We start from the raw sequence: 20,449 nt of genomic DNA on the forward strand, positions 1-20,449 counted from the left end.
GTCTTAGAGGAGAGCACGGTTTACTCAGAAGCAAATACCACTAAGTCTACCCTCTGTTAGTCTCTTCAGATTATGCTGCACACGTCATTATGAAACTTTCACTTGTGACTTACTCCTTGGGACAGAATTTGAAATACTGACTCCTGTCATGAAGAAAAACAAATTTATACCTGATTTTACTGATAACATGATATGAGGAGAGGTCAAGAGTCATCTGAGAAGATGCTAATGGAAGATAAGATTATGTGTCTGAGGAAAAAAAGATATGCCGATCCCTTCCGTTCTTATCTGTCATTTTGAGTGGATATGTGTGATTGTAGCTAAGCTGTCAAATTCAGCTAAAGTTCTGTCAAGTGTTTGTCTGATGGGATGTTTCTTGAAAATCTTTCCATTGCACAGAGATGAGAGGGAGAGGGAAATCTCTAGTAGGTGGTGGCATTCATGCTATCAGAAACTTCCATTTGAAACAAGAACATGAGAGATGGATTATGATTCTTATGCTTTGGGAATGTTCTTCAGAGAACTGAGTTTTCATTTTTCGTTAGGCTAACTAAGAAACCTTCTAGAACAAGCTCAATGATTCACTTCTGTTGAAGTTTGAACTCTTGTAGATTTTTATTTTACTCAAAATCAGCTTGAAAGGGACTACATTGGGAAGTAGTAGCTTGCTTCTTAGAAGTGGTCCTTCTATTAAGAATCTATTGTTGTCAGAAATTGACAGTTAAGTTTTCTGGAACACTAGATGAATCTCTTTGTATTAATGATGCTCTAATTTGGCATCCAGTGGAAGGTTACCATTTAACCTCAGAACAGCTTTTGATTCACTTAGCCTCCATCTTCTTGCCATGGTTCAAAGCCTAGGTGTTTTCACGTAGGGAACAAGAGGCTTAAACTGTCCATCTGACTTTCTTCTCATTCTCAAAATTCTTGGACTTAAAGAACATTGTTACATTTTAGAAAGGCTATTTTATCTCTAAAAGAAGAAGTGCCCTTAATTTTTCTATTTTTATATCAAAGAATCTTGAAAGGGATTGAATGAGGAGAGGTTTTACATTCCTAAAAGAATACAAATAAAAATGCTTAGACCATGTTTCCATGTAGAAAGGCAGGAAAATCTCCCTAGACAAAGCTCTGCCTCTGGGCCTGAAGTTTTCTTTCCAGAATGTTCTAGGGGTAGAAGATCTATGAGATACTGAAAGGAAAAAAAAAAAACCTTCAGGGACTAATTTGCTCCTTTTTCCAGATGACAAATCCTCTGAGGGATATTGACAAAACAGTGGGGCAATTAATGGATGGACTGAAACAATTAAAGCTGCATCGCTGTGTAAATGTCATCTTTGTCGGAGACCACGGTAAAGCTTTGTTTCTTTATCCAGATAGATAACGTTTCTGATGTGCTGGGGAAACCCTTGCTCTCAGAATCCCAGGTTGTATTCTTCTTCCTCCATCCCCCTTTCTTCAGGATGGGGAAAGAAATCGAGCCGTGACTCAAAATTATGAGACGACCTGAGATGACCCTGCATACATTTTGATCAAAACCAGGGAATTCCTGTATCTTCCTATTCTTTGCAGGAAAAGCCTTCCTACAAAAATCTGTCCCATATTAAAAAGTTGCAGGGAATTCCCTGGCGGTCCAGTGGTTAGGATTCGGCGCTTTCACTGCTGGGGCCTGGGCTCAATCCCTGGCCGGGGAACGGAGATCCCTCACACTGTGCAGCATGACAAAAAAAAAAAAAAAAAAAAAAAAGATTGCAGACAATTCCCTTGTGATGTTAAGAGCTTCCTCTGTGAATGTGACATATCCCTGCTAGCCACATCCCCACAGAGTTCATGTGGCTAAAAAATAAATCTAAATATGATTTAAAAAAAGGTGGAGACATAGGCTTCTTGTCAAAGAAGTGGCATATGAGAAAAGTGATTTCCATGCATTCACTGAGCTAATTCAAGACCCAAATCAGAGAACCCTGTTTCAGTAGAGAAGACTGTTAAAGAGAGGAAGAAGCAGTTTAGGAAGCAGTTTTCTAAATCACTGTATAAAGTAGAAAAATTTATGGGTCAAGAGCATCATAAACATATATGTTTATAGAGCTGGGGTGGGAGGGTGCATCAGAGAACATTCTTATTTCACAGGTGTGCAGACTGAGAGTGCCTGCTGCATTCCAGAACTAGCAAATTGAAATCATGACTCTGGAATATGGGGCTGCTCCCTTCTAGGAGAGGGTTTGGAAGAAGAAAATTAGTTGACTTGGTAGTTCTGTTAAGAAGAGCAGATAGGGGCTTCCGTGGTGGCGCAGTGGTTGAGAATTTGCCTGCCAATGCAGGGGACACGGGTTCGAGCCCTGGTCTGGGAAGATCCCACATGCTGCGGAGCAACTAGGCCCGTGAGCCACAATTGCTGAGCCTGCGCGTCTGGAGCCTGTGCTCCGCAACAAGAGAGGCCGCGATGATGAGAGGCCTGCGCACTGCGATGAAGAGTGGCCCCCACTTGCCACAACTGGAGAAAGCCCTCGCACAGAAACGAAGACCCAACACAGCCGTAAATAAATAAATATTAAAACTTAAAAAAAAAAAAAAAAAAAACAATTAAGAATTTCTTAAGCAGCAGCAGACTGGGAAATGCAACTGTCAGGGCTAAAGAAATATGTTGAAACTCATTTAAAAAAAAAAAAAAAAAGAAGGGCAGATAACTCTCCCTAATCAAAACTCTGCTCTGGGCCTGAAGTTTTCTTTATAGAATTTTCTAGAAGATCTATGAGAAATTAAAACAAAAAAACAAAAAAACCCTAGAACTAACATGCTCTTTTGCAGGGACTAAATGTAACCAGCTGCAAAATCATGTTCCATGAGTTTGACTTGGTGGAGAGCTGCAGATAGGACAGAGAATCTGGCGCCTGTGACACAGCTGATTTGATTTAAGTTGCCCAGAGGTGTCAAGAACATTTGCTTACATGGTGGAGCCATATGTCTAAGAAGTAGATGGGCTCCAATGAATCACATGCTGGAGCATTGTAAAAGTCTTGGCTAGATTACAATCTGGTCTGGCCAGTGTGCAGGCTTCTGAGATGAATAGATGGCACAACATCTCTTTCTTAAAAGGTAGTATTGTCTAGCGTTCCAGAGCCTGGGCTTTGGAGTAAGAATGAGTTGCAATGGAGTTCAAATTGCACTGTGCCACTTAAAAGCCTCTCCAAGTTTCAGCCTCCTCATCTGTAGAATGAGAACACTAACACCACGGACACAGAGTTAGTCTGGAGGGTGAAGGGTGATGATGCTTGAGAAGCACTTTGAAAGCAAGAGAGATGGTTCACCATTGGGGTGGCTTAAGTGACTTAGGAAGGCAGCAAATGAAAGATCCTTCTAGTCTTCCATTAACATGTATTTAGAGACTTCCCCTTCCTGGATTAACATTGTACTTGAACATAATAGCTGTTTATTGTTTCAGTTTTTCCTCCTGAGATTTTAAATGTTAAAAGGCAAGATATATAACCCTTGTGCTATGTTGGGATATGTTTTTCTCTCTCTTCCTTCCAATTTGTATTTAAAAAAGAGGGGTCTGGATCTGGGATCCCAGAAGGTGATAATTGGAATTTCACCATACCTGGGCCACTCTGAGTTATATTTCTTTATTCCAAAACCTTAGGGAATCCTTTACAGAATCATTTAAGTTTCCCCACTTAAAAAATATTTGGATACTGGATTGTACAAAGCAATATATTAAACCTTTATAGCTTCATCTCATCTCATAAATTCTGAAATGACAATAAAGTTCTCTTCCAGCCTCCATAACTTGTGATTCTAAGATCTGAGTTTGTTTTTGTTTTTATTTATTTTTTTAATATTGATCAAGAAATTCTCCTTAATGGGAGGCAGGAAACAAATCATGGGTGGGAGGGGGCAATATTTGTTGGTGAAAAAATTCCCTCCCAAGACCCTTTTTATATTCTAGTTGCTAGCTTTCAGTTTTAACAGATTATATTGTTTACAGCTTGTTTTCAGCGTTATTTTGTTTTTCAGTTTGGGTGGTCACTGGGGCTGACATTTTTCTTTCTCTCTCTTGTTGCCAGTATTGTTTTGTCAGCAACATCCAAGGCCACCAGTGAAGGCAGAGTGAGGGCTGGTGATTCTGTACTCAAGTCGCGAGATACATTAGAGAGTTGGAAAATGACATTTTGTAAAAGAGACACAGCTATTTACACCACCCCCAGCTGGGAAGAGTTTAAAGCAATCTGGGATTTTTTTTTTTTAAAGAATAGATCTTTTTCATAATGACAGTGTAAATAGATTTGTTTCTAAAAGATCACGGTTACTTCCTTTATCTTGTTGGTCTTGCTGAATGACTTAAAATATAATTGAGATGATGCATTTTCAGCCTTCTCGTGCTGCAAGATGATATGACTCAAGCAATGTCTGATGAAAAGATTATATAATGAAGCATTCAAAAATTCAAAGTCAAGTTAAGAAGCCTCAAAAGAGGGGGCTCCTCATGTTAAGTTGTGAAAAACGAATTAAGGAGAGGCCTGAATGTTACCTTTAGTGTCTGTGTGGAGATTTTAATTTTACAGTTGCCTGAAAATACTTTCTTTTCCCTCCCCATAGGAATGGAAGATGTCACATGTGATAGAACCGAATTCTTGAGCAATTACCTAACTAATGTGGATGACATTACTTTAGTGCCAGGAACTCTAGGAAGAATTCGACCCAAATTTAGCAATAATGCTAAATGTAAGTTGACTCTTAAAATACTAAATTGTTAGAAGGGTAATTTAGTGGAGTGAGAAAGGGCTTATTCTCTGAAGCTGGACTACTTGGGTGGAAATCCTAGCTTTGCTGCTTAGCTGAGTGAACTTGAATGAGTCATTGAAACTCTCTCTAAACCTCAGTTTTTTTCATCTGAAAAAAGGAATGATAAATAACAACTAGCTCATAGGGTTGTTGTGAAAATGAACCTATGTTTATCACTTAGAATAGTTCCTGGCCCCTCGTAGCATTATGTAAATATTTGCTCTTGTTTTTATCATGTGGAAAATACACTTAATTTGAGGCATGTGTATAACCATAAACTTCTGCTTACAAGAGACAAACTTTCCAACAAGAGGTTCAGGTTTACTCTTTAGCTCAAGTGGGGGAGTCCATGACAGGGTTGGCAAAAGTGCCCTCGGACCCTAAACCTTCCTAGGAGCCTGGTTGAAGGGAAATCTTCACCTTTAGAAAAAGTGATTGACAGAACCCAGCAGGAGAAACTATTAAGCCCTTGCAAAGGGGCAGCTGTTTTGAAAGATTAGAAATAAAATAAACAGGAATAGTCTTATCACTTCTGTTTTACACGTTTGGGTTATGATATGCCACTGACGAGAACTTTGATTTATGGGCTAAGATGTCTTACATGCTGCCCAGCCGCCTAGCTTTGGAGAAGTGTATAGTTTTATTGGAGGCATGCTGCATTTTGGGGAAGAAAAAAATCCTTTAGCATTTTTAGCCTTGGGAATAAGAAACCATTGGCACCAAGCATAAAGCTTTGGAAAATTAAGTTTTTCCCAAACGATGTTACTGAGTCAACAGAAATGGGAACTGTTCCAAGGTCAGCTCCAGGCAACGCTGTGAAATAAACAAAACGTTGGTGTCTCTGCCTTCTCTTTTCCATGCCTTTTCTATCCTCCATGTCCTGTCTTCTCTGTTCACTTGAGCTAGGCAGGCCCTCGCCAGAGTGGCCTGCAGAGTCACTACAGTACCTCTTGGTTTAGTATGTGCATTCTAGGGCTTATGCAAGAAAGGTTTTGTCTATTCTGAAAGGTATTTCAAAACATCAGTAAAAGTAATGGGGAGGTTGTTTTAGGAGTGGAAGGAAAACTTGCCTAAGGCTAATGAAATGATAACTACCAATAATTAAATGTCTTGTATTTTATTTATTTTTTTTTATTTATTTTTTTTTTTCACACACACACACACTGTATTTTATTTTTACAAGAGATAAATCGACTGACACCAAGCATTGTACATGGATGACCACAACAAAAGCAACAATGATTGCAATTACCAAACATGAAACACACTCATACTATGTCATAGTATTGAAATGTCTTGTATTTTAAAAAACACGTTCATACATTTTATGAGAGATGGGAGAGCGGGGTGTTTAAGACAAAAACAATGGTGGCAGGATGCGTGGGTTCAAATCTTTGCCAGCTGCTTCACTCTGTGACCTTAAGCTACTTAAGGCAAGCTACTTTAACACTCTGTGCCTTAGTCTTCTCATCTGTAACATAAGGATTGTTGGGAAGATTAAATGAGAGATTCTCTACATATCACTTAGATTAATGTTTAGCACATAGTCAAAGCTATATAAATGGTAGTTATGACGATGATATTTTCGTCACATCGCTCTTTCAGCCAGATGTACACACACCTTATTGAATCCTTCCAATGGCCTGTGTGTTAGGTATTATCATCTCCTCTTATAAACAGTGGCAATCAAGGCTCAGAGAGAGGTGAAGTAACTGGCTAAGAGGACGGCAGTTAGTGAGTGGCAGAGCGGGAATTTAAACACAGATGCTTAACTGACTCTTAACCACTACCCTGTACTGGGGGCCTCCCCTGCTCTCTGGGAGCTGTTAGCATGAGAGGGCTGAGTATTTCAGAATTGAAGGATTGGTGTCCCACACATGGACTCAGGCATTTGTTATTTCCTAGAAGTTCTCTGGGATTTATCTGAGTACAAGACTGCCCTGTGCTATTTATTTTTCTTCATTATCGAAGAACATGAACTCATTCTGTTTGGTCCCTTTGAGGACTGTGGTTGATGAGGTCACTGAATGTAGAGGTTCAAAGCATGGCTTGCTCAGTCAGATTGCCAGCAGGGTCCCAGTGTGCACGTTCCCCTCTTCCCTCGCCTCCACCTTCTAAATGCCAGTTGGCTTAGTGAGGATTCTGATGACACCTACATTCCAGCAGAGTAGTTGTGAATGACCAGAGAGACAGTGCCTGCAAAGCCCTTACAGAGACCGAACATGGTATGGACACAATTTGGGTTAATTATTATTGCTACCATTATTACTTATTTGCTTGTCATTGAAAGATGCAACTAAATTTTAACCCCAATTTAAGTAGAAGGGAATCCACATTTTTTTATCTTCGAATTTCATAGCTTTAGAACTAAGATTCTGAACATTGTCTTTGAAGAGTGTATATTTACGCTGCAAGGCAAGCTTATTCATGCATTTGCAACAAACATGAACAAATATTTATTTATATTTATTAACAAATGTTTATTGAGTGCTTACCAGGCCCTGGGGATGCAGCAGGAAATGACAGAGACATGACCTGCTCTACTGATGTTTATATTCCAGGGACGGTTGCCTCATGACTGTCGGTATCTCTTCTGAATGCTGCTTTCCTTTTCTGCTGATTCTATAATGACATGCTGAAGCAAATTTTTGGAAAACAAAACAAAATCCAACCAACCTACAATCTCCTCTTTCTCCCCACACCCACCCCCCTAAAAGGGGACCTTCAGATAATATATTCCTGTCCACAGTTTATACACAGCCATCACTTACATAGTTTTGCTTTTAGCTAGTTCAGGGTATTGACTAAAATATCCTTTGTTTGCTGGTAGTGAAAATAAAGGAGGTGCATACATGTGTGTGTCTGCAGCTGGAAAGGGGCAACCACCTATGTAATTAGCCCTGTGATATTACTGAGGAAAAAAATTCCCTTTAGAAAAAATAATGGATTCGAAGATTCATCTTAAAAGTGGATGATCGCTTGTTTGAAAGATCTGCAGATACATAGGAAGTTACATTAAAAGCCCCAAATGCCCAGTTTAGTTCCTGATGTTAAATTTCAAATAAACTCAATCCAGGTTCCAGAGGGACCATTTGGGAGAATTTTAAAAAAGCAATTTACCCAGCAGTACCCCGGTGCTCTGGAAGGAGGAATTCCCTTCCGGAAAGGTTGACTTGGACCTAGCAGGGACATTTACCATAGGAATTGTTCCTCTCATTTAGATACATTCCACTTTACTGAAATTTTAAATATCCACACACAGTTTTACATATATTTTAAACAAAATCTAAAGTGATAGGTCTTCTAGGAGGAAAAAAAAAAAAAGAATTGAGTCTCTCGCTGCAAAAATGATTTCTCTCAGTGAATACTGTCAACTCTTTTGAAACCTTTCTCCTTCTCTCTTTGAACAGATGACCCTAAAGTCATTATTGCTAATCTCACGGTAAGTATTGCATGTCACCAGGCCTCTGCCCTTGGAGTAGCTTCCACACACTCTTCTCTTGTATTCAAGTCCCCTGTAGGGTGACAGGAATATTTTCCTCACTGCCCTGCCATCCTGTATATTTGTTTCCCTAAGAGCTTTCAAAACTTCTGGCCCATGGACAGCTGCAGGCTCCCTAATGGTCTTGGTAACCATACAAAATGAGAGTATTTGACCTTGACATTAGGGCTGACAAGTATTCATTCATGATTAAACAGATCCTTACTCTTTCTGAACCAGATCCGCCCACCACCCTGTTCCATAGTTTTCCCATCTGGGATAGGGACCTTAAAGGCACATGAGACTGTAATCACATGGTCCTGAACATGCCTCCTCCTCCCTTCCCACCCCACCTCCCCATCCCTTGATTTGAAGCATTTGGGAAAAAGCCTTGGAGTTTGAGTTGCTCTTCGTGATGGTCTCACGAGTCAGGAATGTATCTTAAAAATTTCTAACTCCCCTCTGATAACCTTCTATGTCTTCTTCAACATTATCTAATCCCCTTTGAATCTATTTGTTTTCAGCTTTTATCATTTGATAGGGGTAACAAATGCCATTTATTCAGTAATTAACCTTTCGTTTGACTTAAAACCTTCCTCTTTCTAGAGAGAATGTCTTGGACTTTTCTAGAAGACACCCCATCTAAAGTTCAATATTCATTTCTATTTCAGTGTAAAAAACCAGATCAGCACTTTAAGCCTTACATGAAACAGCACCTTCCCAAACGTTTGCACTATGCCAACAACAGAAGAATTGAGGACATCCATTTATTGGTGGACCGAAGATGGCACGTCGCAAGGTAACTTGGGGATAGGCTGTCCCTGATCCTCATCTTCATAACCACCCCTTTGGCAGCTGGAGTGCTTTAAGTTCCTTAGCCATTATGAAAAGAAATCTCAGTTGGAAATCTCATCATTTGCAAAGAGTTTGTGTGCTGGATAAACAATTAGCCCTGAGACAATACATCTCTGTGTTCCTGGTCTCAGCATCTTGGTGGCTCTTTGTAGCCTCTCAGTGCATCTTTGTGTGTTTGTCTCTCTGTTCTGTTTTTCAAATTTACATTCTATTCTTATTACTTGAGTAAGTCAAACATATACCTGGGACATTGCCTTACCACACTGGACAGGTCTGGCCTCCATTGACGAGACTTAGCTTGTAGCGACATTTATAGAAGAGTTCAGAAAATGTTGTTAATCTTAAAACCTCTGTTACTATAGGCGTGTTTTACATTGCCTTAAGTATTTCAGTTGTTTGCCTTGTTTTGAACTACAAGACTCTCCAATATGGAAGAGACTATTCCTTGCTCTTGAATCTGATGTAGGATGTGTCTGGAAGCTCTAACCAGTTCCAAAGAGTTAATTATCCAAAGCTGAATCACTTTCACACAGATCTGGGGGCAGCCCTTTCCTACTCAATCTTTTTTTTTTTTTTGGCTGCGTTGGGTCTTCGTTGCTGCGCATGGGCTTTCCCTAGTTGAGACAAGCAGGGGCTACTCTTCGTTGCAGTGTGTGGGCTTCTCATTGCGGTGGCTTCTCTTGTTGCGGAGCACGGGCTCTAGGCGGGGTCTTCAGTAGTTGCAGCACATGGGCTCAGTATTTGTGGCACGGGCTCTAGGGCATGCGGACTTCAGTAGTTGTGGCTAGCAGGCTCTAGAGTGCAGGCTCAGTAGTTGTGGTGCACGGGTTTAGTTGCTCTGTGGCATGTGGGATCTTCCCGGACCAGGGATCGAACCTGTGTCCCCTGAACTGGCAGGCGGATTCTTAACCACTGTGCCACCAGGGAAGTCCCCCACTCAGTCTTGCTCTGACTTTCTCCTTAAGAAAAGTGCTGAGACTCAGTCTTAATTAACTTAGTAATAATTGAACAACTACTAGATGTACTCTGGCTTGGTACTTGAATGAATTTACAAGAGAGAGAAGATAACAAGAAAATGTGTGTCCTCTAAGAGCTTGCATCAGTATGGAACATCTAGAGAGACACATGTGACAAATACACAAGTATCCTACCGTAATTGTCAGGGGGTACATAGAGTTAAATATGTAGGATTGTGAAGAGATACGTATGTAAACTAGAAATTATTGAGATCATTTAGAACAGACATGGGGAGTCTTCAAGGAAAAGTTACAAAAATGTGACCAAAATGGCTTGGCTGAGTATGTCTGAGTATGGGATGGCTTGGAAGAGAGAGCAAATTTGTACCGTTTGTAGGTTTCAACGAAGAAAACTTGGGAGTTGAGTAGGAGTTAAGTAAAAGATGAAGATAGTTGAGCAAATGAGTGTAGACCAAAGCCAGGCATTTTAATTAGCAGTAAATCTTTTCAACTTATATCTTGCACTGTTGAGTTATTATATGCACATATCTTATTATCCCAAGCTGAAAGTACTTTTCCTAAGAGCAAAGACCCCAAAGTTTAATTTCTTTGTTTTCCCCCAAGCACTTTACTTCAGTGCAATGTACCTATAGGTACTTAGGAAATATTTGTCTTAATAAACATGAAAGTGTTTTGGAAAAGTGCTGCATGACTCTAAGCAAAAGGCATCTTCCTGTCCCAACAAAGAAGCTCAGATGCTTTTGATGTCTAGAGAGCAAGGTTTCCATTTTCTATTTCTAAATGGAGGTACTGTCTAGGTGAGGCTTCGCTCTTATTAGCTATGCCACTATTACATATGTTAAGCTTATGACTCAGTTATGTTCTCTAGTGGTATTACTAGGTAAATTTGTTGACAGGTAAATTTGTATGCAAACATTTTTATAGAATACAGATCTCCATTCATTGATTAAACATCACATATTTTTCAAGTGCCAACTGTGTGCTTAGCATGAAGCATAGTGATGGGTATGTAGAAATGAACCAGACAAACACGGCCCCAGAGTGGAGAGTCTTACAGTCCTGGAGCTAGTGAAGCACATAGGCAGACAGTTGAAGCTTTGTGGCAGCCCTGCATCGAGAGTCTATAGGTGACATTTTTCCAACAGCACTATTTTTTTTTTAAATTTATTTATTTATTCATTTTTTGGCTGTGCTGGGTCTTCGTTTCTGCGCGAGGGCTTTCTCCAGTTGCAGCAAGCGGGGGCCACTCTTATCACGGTGCGGGGGCCACTCTTCATCGCGGTGCGCGGGCCTCTCACTATTGCGGCCTCTCTTGTTGCGGAGCACAGGCTCCAGACGCGCAGGCTCAGTAGTTGTGGCTCATGGGCCCAGTTGCTCCGCGGCATGTGGGATCCTCCCAGACCAGGGCTCGAACCCGCGTCCCCTGCATTGGCAGGTGGATTCTTAACCACTGCGCCACCAGGGAAGCCCCCAGCACTATTTTTAAATTAAGGTATGTGTGTTGTTGTTTTAGACATCATAATGCTATTGCATACTTAATATAGTATAGTGTAAATATACCTTTTCTATGCACTGGGAAAACAAAAACTTCATGTGACTCAGTTTACTGCGATGTTCTCTTTATTGTGGTGGTCTGGAATCGAACGTGCAGTATCTACAAGGTGTGTCTGTACCTGTGACCTCGTGCTTTGCAAGCACGAGGCATGAGGAGGGGACCAGGACTTCAGGTCCCAACTTGTCCTGGGCTGATTGTCAAAGCAAAAGCACTTGGGGCAAAAGAACAGCATCATGTTTTCATCACCACAGGAATGATACAATTACAATGAGAAGAATATACTTGTAAGATCCACTCCTTAGAGATATTTTTTGTGCACTGGTTTTTTTTGTTTTTGTTTTTGTTTTTTGTTTTTTTTAAAAATCAGAATGATTTCATGAGAAATCCTGACTGATTGTACAATTGTTTCACTCTAGGAAACCTTTGGATGTTTATAAGAAACCATCGGGAAAATGTTTTTTCCAGGGAGACCATGGATTTGATAACAAGGTCAACAGTATGCAGGTATGCTCCTGGAACTGTGAATCGAAGTGTGTTTTAGTGACTCCAAGAAGGGATGGGAATGGTGGTGTGAGTGAAGCTTGCAAAACATTTAGAAATTGAGGAAGGGTTGCTACTAGATATTAGCAATGCCTAATTGTTTTGTTTGTTTTCTTTTCTTTTGGAAGACTGTTTTCGTAGGTTATGGCCCAACATTTAAATACAAGACTAAAGTGCCTCCATTTGAAAACATTGAACTTTACAATGTCATGTGTGGTAAGTCACTTATTTCATCAAAACCAAGAAAACAATCTTGAGTTAACGTATGAACTTCTTTCAATGTCAGAGAAAGAAATGAGGTGTCTGTTTTCTGGGATCACCTCATCTTTTCACACACAAAAAATGTGGTAATTTGCCCATTGGTTCAAGAGACAGAATATCATCCCCTTCTAAGGCTTCTTTGTCTTCCGTCAACAGTTGACTAACGGGGAGTTTTCATAGTGTTGCTGTTGGCAGTCTCTGGCTGATCTAACATAGCATTACAGTTTGACACCAATGGTCAGAGGCTGGGTAAAGCAAGAGTTCAGCACAGAGCTTTCTCCCACCTCCATCTCTCCCATTGCAGTCCAGTTAAAATTTCGCCAGCTTGTATCCTGGCCAGCTATTTATGTACTCCTAATTATTTTTCTTCCTTGAGTTTCTAGTTGCTGAATGAGGACAACTTTTCCTATTTAGTAAGGGAGTGCCAGTCTGGTGGTTAGAGGGGGAGTCTGAAAGTCGGGTCTCCTGGGTTCTTTTCCCATCTTGGCTGCTGGCTCTCCCCTGCCCCACCTCTCAGCTTAGGCAAGTCACTGTATGCTCGCTTGGCAACCATTTCACTTGCTGTGAAATCAGCCTGTTCATTTCACAGCGGCACTTTAGGGCCCAAGGCCAAAACCTCTTCTTGTCCCCGTACTTCTGTGGAGTGCATGAGAGGGCAGACTAGAGGTTATTTATTGATTATAAGTCCCACTTCAAAATTCGGGATAAAAAGTCTCCTTAGACTTTTAGAGAAGCAGAAGGGCAATGATACTGACGCTGATGGTCCTTGGGTTGTAACTATCACAGACACAGGCAGTAGCTAAGTAAGGCCCTATTTCTTCACTCTCTCTTTTTGGAAATGTCTCTCTTTATAATCAAGCAATGAACATACTATTTCAGAAAGTTGTTGCCAAGACATGATCAGGCAAGAATGATTTAGGAAGTAAGAAGCGAGCCTACAGTCTGAATTTGGTTTTATTCTATTCTAATTCGTGTTCCAAGTTTTCAGGCCCTTGGAAGGTGAATGGTTTTGACTCTCCCTATACCTCATCAAAAATATTTACAAAGTACCTGGCTCTTTTCTTTCTTCTCATCAGATCTCCTGGGATTGAAACCAGCTCCTAATAATGGGACTCACGGAAGTTTGAACCATCTCCTGCGCACTAACACTTTCAGACCAACCATGCCAGAGGAAGTTACCAGACCCAATTACCCAGGGATTATGTACCTTCAGTCTGATTTTGACCTGGGCTGTACCTGTGATGATAAGGTAGAGCCAAAGGTAGAAATAATTTTTAATGTTTATCATGGAGGAGCCTTTTGGGTGTAGAGCAGTGCCGTCCAATAGAACTTTCTGTGATGATGTGAATGGTACATCTGTACTGTCCAGAATGGTAGTCACTGGTCAGATGTAGCTTTTGAACACTTGGAACTAAGTTTTTAATTTCGTTTAGTGACTTTAAGTTTAAAGAGCCGTATGCGGCTCATGGCTACCATATTGGACAGCCCAGGGATAGATAATGAAGAACAAAAAGTAAAATTCATAATGCTATTCTGTGGAGTCACAATTCCCAACCGAAATGGTTTTTTTTCTTTTTTTTCTCAACCTGGGTCACATGTCTATCAGTCATGGTCCCAATAAGAAACAGATGGCCCATGCAGAAGAGGTTTTTAAAGAAGGTTGAAAGGGATTGTTTCAATCACATTTAATGAGAATACTATTTCAAAGGCTGGCAGGGTAGAGGGAAATCAATGAGGGATGCTGAAGTACCCTGGGGCTAATAGGGTACCAATCCTAGGTCTCAACAATAAAGGGAGGGAGCAGTTACTGGCACATGGAGAAAGAGCTATATAGGAAGGAACGACGGAATTTGGTAGACGGGTGCAGCAAACGCACTGCAACCTGGTAGAGGGGAAGCTGGGGGAGTAAATCCACCCCTCCCAATCCCCTGCTGGTACCTCTCATCGTTGGAGCCCAGCTGGAGGGCAAGCTCGCTCTTTGATGAGTCCCTAGAGATCAGTCTCCCAGGGCACAGAGCAGGGTAAGGAAGGGTGTGGCAGGGCGGGCGTTGGGGGTGCTGATAGGGACTACCCAGCACCTCGTGTTTGGACAGTTATTGAAACAAGCAAACTACACATGTTCAGTAATAATTTGCTTATTGAATTTTATATTGATCAAAGACCTTTTAGAGTTGCCCATCAGTGCTTCTGACAGGAAGATACAACCAGTGTTACCACTAACACTGGTTAGTGGTTGAGAGGGTTCCAACACAAAGCAAAGCAATTTTATTTTTGCATGTGTGGTTTTATTACAGGCAAATGTGTGATCTTTCTATTAGACCTCAGAAAATAATTTTCCTACTGGTCTATCCCCCTCCCCTACCATTTGCTACCTTCTAGGATTCCTAGGGGCCTAGGAGCCACAGTTTGGGAGGCCCACCATGGGAGGAAGTTTGCTCTTCTTCCCTACCTCCTTCCCTTTATTAATCCTTCCTACTTTAGCTCCTGATAAGAAATAACAGGGCTAATTAGTATAAAGTAGGTAATTCTAAGACCTCACCTGGAGGAGTTGAGTTGCCAAAGTCAACAGGAAGTGGTCTTTGAAGTGAATTCTAGTTATATTTTTAGATGCATCTATTAACTGTATCTTGTTTTCTGAATTACCTTTCTTCTAGGAAGCAAGAAATAGTTTGGTTATTTTATCTTAAACCATTTTAGAGGGATTCTAGATCACCTTTATTTTGTCAGTGGGTTTCTCCAAAAGACTATTTTCCTTTTCTTAAAAAAAAAATACAGACATACTGAAAAGGTATAGAGATTAATAAAATGGATACTTCAATACACACATTGTGAGAAAGAAAACATTACAGATCGAATGGAAGCTCCATGTGACATCCCACACCCCAATCCCACTTCCCTTCTACCCCAAAGGTAACTAATATCCTGAATATAGTGTATATAATTGCCATGTAGGCCTCTATACTTTCACTCCATACATATGTATCTCTTAAATAATGTATTAACTAATTTTTAGTATATAGTTCCCTAAAATAACCTATAGGATAGCTTTGGATATTTTATATTTTTATGTAAATGCTGTTTTACTATATGTATCCTGCATTTATTTGTTCATCCTTGTATTTTTGAGATTTATGCATGTTAATATGTGAAGTTTTAGCTCATTCATTTTTACCGCTAATAATTAATATTTAATTATATAATTACACCATCATGATTCTATTCATTTTCCTATCTGAGAACATTTGGTAATTTCCAATGGTTAGTTCTTCCAGACAACGCTGCAGTAGACTTTACTGCAAACGTCTTTTTGTACACGTACGCTAGAGTGTCTCTAGAATATATAGTGGGAGATGGAGTTGCTGAGCCGTGACTTTTCAGAACTGCTGAGTCGTTATGTTTCAGCTTTAGAAAAAGCAATTTCATAACTTGGTTTGGGAATCACTTTAGTGTACCTAGAGATTAATCCGAAATATTGAGGCAATATTCGAATTAATTTACATATATGTGCCCTAATCATTGTTGTCGACATGGGAGGTTGGTAACATGATTATCCACACTTTTAAGGAAAGGAAACAAAATCATGGAGAAATTAAATAACATATTCGTGACCATAGATCATTAGGAAGTGGAGCCTAAAATTTCATTTTGAGATAAAGTAGTAATACTCTACAGAGTTTAGAATGAAGTTTAGGATCCTGTTTTGAATTTAGCTGGGTACTAAATAGAGAGAAGGGTGCTGGAAAGAAAAAAACATTTCTGATTTGCTTTGTCTTCTCTTTTCTTTTTTTTTTTTTTTTTTGGTTTTCACACATGAAGAACAAATTGGATGAACTCAACAAACGCCTTCATATAAAAGGGTCTACAGAAGGTAAGGAGTTGATGGAAAAAACAACCAGATAAGTTTTGTTTTCTAGCTTCCAAAAATTGGAGAAACTTCTTATTTACTTCATAGTGTAAGCACAATTTTTTTTAAAATTCGAATTTGGATTGCAAAGTGATTTTTATACCATCTGGCAAAAGGTATTGGTTTATTCTATGTACACAGGATGCCAGCTGTGTAATAAGTCAGAAAAGTTCCATTACCTTTTTTTTTCCTCAATAGCTTTTAAGCCCTCTGAAAAGCAGAGGGCTTAAATATACCATTGTGCATCTGATGGGTCATAAGTTAAGGTGCTGATGGGGACTTCAATGAAGGGAATGAAAGTCACAATTATAAATGGTAACAGCTGGTACCTCTACTGAAGCTTACCGACCTGCAGAGTCAGTGTGTATGTTACGGGAAGGGATGCACAGAAGGAACCAAATCAGAAATCTCTCTTCAGAGAAGGATTATCTTGAGCTCTAACTCATTTTCTTATTTTATGTACAATAATAACCCTCTTGTATTAGTCAACTTTTGCAAGCTTGTGATGAAAAAGAGAATCTCAGTGGTCTGTGCATTTCTCGTTCATATTTCAGGATGCTGACTCTAGGCCAAGTATGGCTCTGCCCCATGTGTACTTTTTATTCTGGAATCTAGGCTGAAGGAGCAGCCCCTAGCTGGGACATGCCTTTCTCGTGGCAGAGGGAAAAGAGGAATGGCAGAACCAGGCAATGGGTCTCAACACTTCTGCTTTGATGAGGCATCTGTCACTTCCATTCCCAGTTCATTGGTGAAAATAGGGCACATGAAACCGGTGGAGTAGGGAAGTATATTCTTTCCACAAGGACACTGTCCTACAAGTCACTTGGCAATGGGTAGAAGTACACAATCCTTTACAAAAGAGCAGTAAATAATTAGGAACAATAATGCAATCTACCACATAAGCTCTTCCTTCTGGTTTTGAAATCCAAGGAAAATTAGAAGAGATTAGAAGAAGAGGGAAAGGCTCCTACACAGGTTACTACAGCAGATGGGATAGCATCTTGTAACAGCAAGGGAATGACCAAAAGTGTATTAAAAAGAAGACAGAAATCAAGCACAGCAGCCCAAGTCACGCAGTAAAGATGCACGTAGTCAAATTCTCTTGAGAACATTACTTGAGTTATTAGCTTACATATGGTTCTATTTATCATACGTGCCATTTCCAATCTGATTAAGTAAAGGTTGAGGAAACCAGAGGAATATTTTATTTACTTGACTTATTTCCCCTCTTTATAAAGATCTTCATGTTTTTTCTTCTTCTCTTTCTGCATCACCACCCTCCCTCTTCTCTCTTTGACGATAGAACACACAGACTCTTTGGCATGTAATTGGATGAACACGGCTTTCGAGATAGGACTTAGTTGATGGAAGGTACACAAATCCTTCACAAATCTAGAAGTGATTTGAAATGTTTGACATCGAACCTCTAGTGGACTGCGGTGTCATTAGAATTGGAAAAATTACAATGCTGCCAGGATCAAGGAGTATGGAGTCTCATGATTTGAGTTTTTCAAATATTCACTCACCAAGGCAGAGAAATATTACTGAGATGTTTCTCTTCTAAAAGTCACTAATGAAATAGTTAATTATGATAACTTTGAATGGACTCTAATGTTTTTGCTGATTCAAGCTCTGACTATTCATGGTCCTAAAACATTTCCATCTGGGAAAAAAAATCTTTCATTTAGTTTTTTCGTGGCAGTGTGCTCATAGGACAAAACCAGTCCCACAAGTCAGCATAAGCAGTGGCCTCAAACTTCTGAGCATGAAAATAAGAGGCATCTTCCAGGTGAATCACTGACTCTCAGGGCTGGAAAGAGCCATAGTTATTGACCTGCTCAGAGGTGAATATGTGTCTTATCTCTAGATGATTTTATGTCACCGAGGCTTAAAGTTTATATACTTTCATGGAAACGGACCCTCATGTGTATTTGTTGAGCGCCTACCCTGGGCTGGGAGCTGATTTCTCTGAGACGTCTGGTTCTGTCAGCTGTGTCACCAATAGTTTCCAGCATGTGACTTCACAACGGTGACATAAAATGTTAGGGGAGGATCATGGTAGCACACCTTCTTGGTCTGCTCATGGCCTAATGGGACAGTCTCTAATGATACAAGAGAGACTTTATTTACTTTTATTATAATTAACAGTTTAATATTCAATACACTTTTGGTAAAGTTGTTTAAGTTTATACAGCACTGTTTTGTATGTGTGCACAATAATGGCTATTTGCAATTGCCAATAACTGGAGTGATACAAGATAGACTTTAAAACTATTACATGAAATTCAAATAATTATATATCATTGTCTTATTATGTGCAAAGCATTTGCTCGTTTAGATTCTAGGATAAGGGTAAGCCTCGGTGTTCTCTCTCCTGTCTCTTTCTCTCTCTCTCTGTCTCTTGGTGTCTGTCTCCTTAAGGGTCTTGTCTCAGTCATTTCTTCAACTGCAAAGTGACATTTTCTTGGTCTGAGTTCTTTCAGGCCTTTATGGTGTGTCCTGGGTCATAAGTCTAGTCCCCCACTGGAAATAGTCAATGTCTGCTCTGCTGGAGTAGAACCTCGTGAATTCGAGGTGTGTTATGCTCAGAGTAATCATTTCCCCCTTCTGGCTATCTCTAATATATATTGAGGCTTTTAAACCATTTTGTAGACCTCAAGTTCTATACAAATGTAAAGTTGTATTATTTTCCTGCCTAGTTTTTAAAAAAAATACACCTATAGGTAGCTGATTTTTTCAGAATAAACCACAGGCCCTGCCCATTCCATTTGTAACATTCATATGTAACTGTTTTAATGTCATGTGACATAAAACCACTCATACATCTGTACCAAACACACATGTAAAAGCTATGCATTCCAACAGTGAAACAACCCAGGGTAAATTTGAGGTAACAAAACAGTGGTATATTAAATTAATCTTAGGCTATTATAAGATTTAGTATTATAAGTACTAAACTTACAGAATCAAGTCCTTTACTAAAATGAAGAGGAAGAATAAATATGAGCTTCAAAAATTGTGATCTAAAATGCTTGCTAAAGCTTTAATATTTCTACATTTGTAGTGAATTCCGGATCTTAATTGCATGGCTGCTTTTCTGGATCACATGTATGTAATGTCTTGGCAAACTTATTGAATTTTCATTTTGTAATCCATGAATCAATGGATAAATGAATGAATGAAATGGAAATATTTAAATTTCTCACAGCAAGCAATTCTGGCACTAGAGCCAGGTGTAATTTTTACTGTAAGAATAATTGCACTATTTATTTTCACTTTAGTCTTTTCTCTACTAGCGTTGCTAAACCATGTTTTGTATTTTCTTAGTCAGGTCGGCATTCACTATCATCTTTGTGAGAAAGGGAATTAAACATCATTTTAACACCTATGTGTTTGGCTCCTTATCACACACCATGAGAAATTAGTTTGGTTAGAAAAACGACTTAAACACTAGTAATTCTTGTTAACTTTAAAGCAGTCCTGAATAGCTAGAGAGGGAATATTAGGCAGGTCATACCTAGAAAGCCAGTTCTTGAAAATCATAAAGAACAGTATTTTTAAAAAATAAAACAATCATTTATTTATCCACATAGATATTTGGCATTGTTGGAGGTAGAGATACAATGGTAAACAAAATAGATAAAATCCGTGTCCTCATTAAGTTATTATTTTATTGTGAGATTTAGCCAGTTGATGAATTACAGCGTAGTGTTTTAAGGGTTGAGGTAAGAAAGAACAGGACCCTACCAGAGGCATCAAATCTAATCCCAGAGGAGGTTGACATGGCAGTAAATGCTAGTAGACACTTCTAAGGCAAAGGAAGAGAAAGGATGTAGGAAAAGGAAAGACCTTGGGTAGAGATTTTGTGGTAAAATGTAAGAGCATATTATTGTGGGAGTAGATGTTTAAAACAAAAACAAAAAAGAGGAGAGATTTTCATGTGGCTCTCAAGTCAGCCAGCTAATCTGTGGGAATATGAATCAGGAAGCTGAAGAGGGAAAAGAAACACACACTCAAGTCTGGATGACCAAGTTTTGGAAGACAAAAAGAATGAGCGCTGGGGAAGTCCACACCACTTAAAAAGATTTGCCTCA

At 39.6% G+C, this 20,449-nt stretch overlaps 1 protein-coding gene across 8 annotated transcripts in view; it reads left to right on the forward strand.

The window, feature by feature from the left end:
• ENPP2 (ectonucleotide pyrophosphatase/phosphodiesterase 2) overlaps nucleotides 1–20,449 on the forward strand; it is a 106,472-nt gene that overhangs the window by 70,200 nt on the left and 15,823 nt on the right. For 6 of the 8 annotated variants that reach the window (XM_059901622.1, XM_059901620.1, XM_059901625.1 and 3 more), the window contains 8 exons: nucleotides 1,244–1,352; nucleotides 4,597–4,722; nucleotides 8,193–8,224; nucleotides 8,935–9,062; nucleotides 12,067–12,154; nucleotides 12,319–12,406; nucleotides 13,528–13,712; nucleotides 16,268–16,319. In XM_059901622.1, coding sequence (XP_059757605.1) covers nucleotides 1,244–1,352; nucleotides 4,597–4,722; nucleotides 8,193–8,224; nucleotides 8,935–9,062; nucleotides 12,067–12,154; nucleotides 12,319–12,406; nucleotides 13,528–13,712; nucleotides 16,268–16,319 — 808 coding nt within the window. The remainder of the gene's footprint in view (nucleotides 1–1,243; nucleotides 1,353–4,596; nucleotides 4,723–8,192; nucleotides 8,225–8,934; nucleotides 9,063–12,066; nucleotides 12,155–12,318; nucleotides 12,407–13,527; nucleotides 13,713–16,267; nucleotides 16,320–20,449) is intronic. The other 2 variants (XM_059901621.1, XM_059901624.1) reach the window with 1 other exon arrangement.

The sequence above is a fragment of the Balaenoptera ricei genome, chromosome 17 (genome assembly GCF_028023285.1).
Source record: "Balaenoptera ricei isolate mBalRic1 chromosome 17, mBalRic1.hap2, whole genome shotgun sequence".
Lineage (NCBI taxonomy): Eukaryota > Metazoa > Chordata > Mammalia > Artiodactyla > Balaenopteridae > Balaenoptera > Balaenoptera ricei.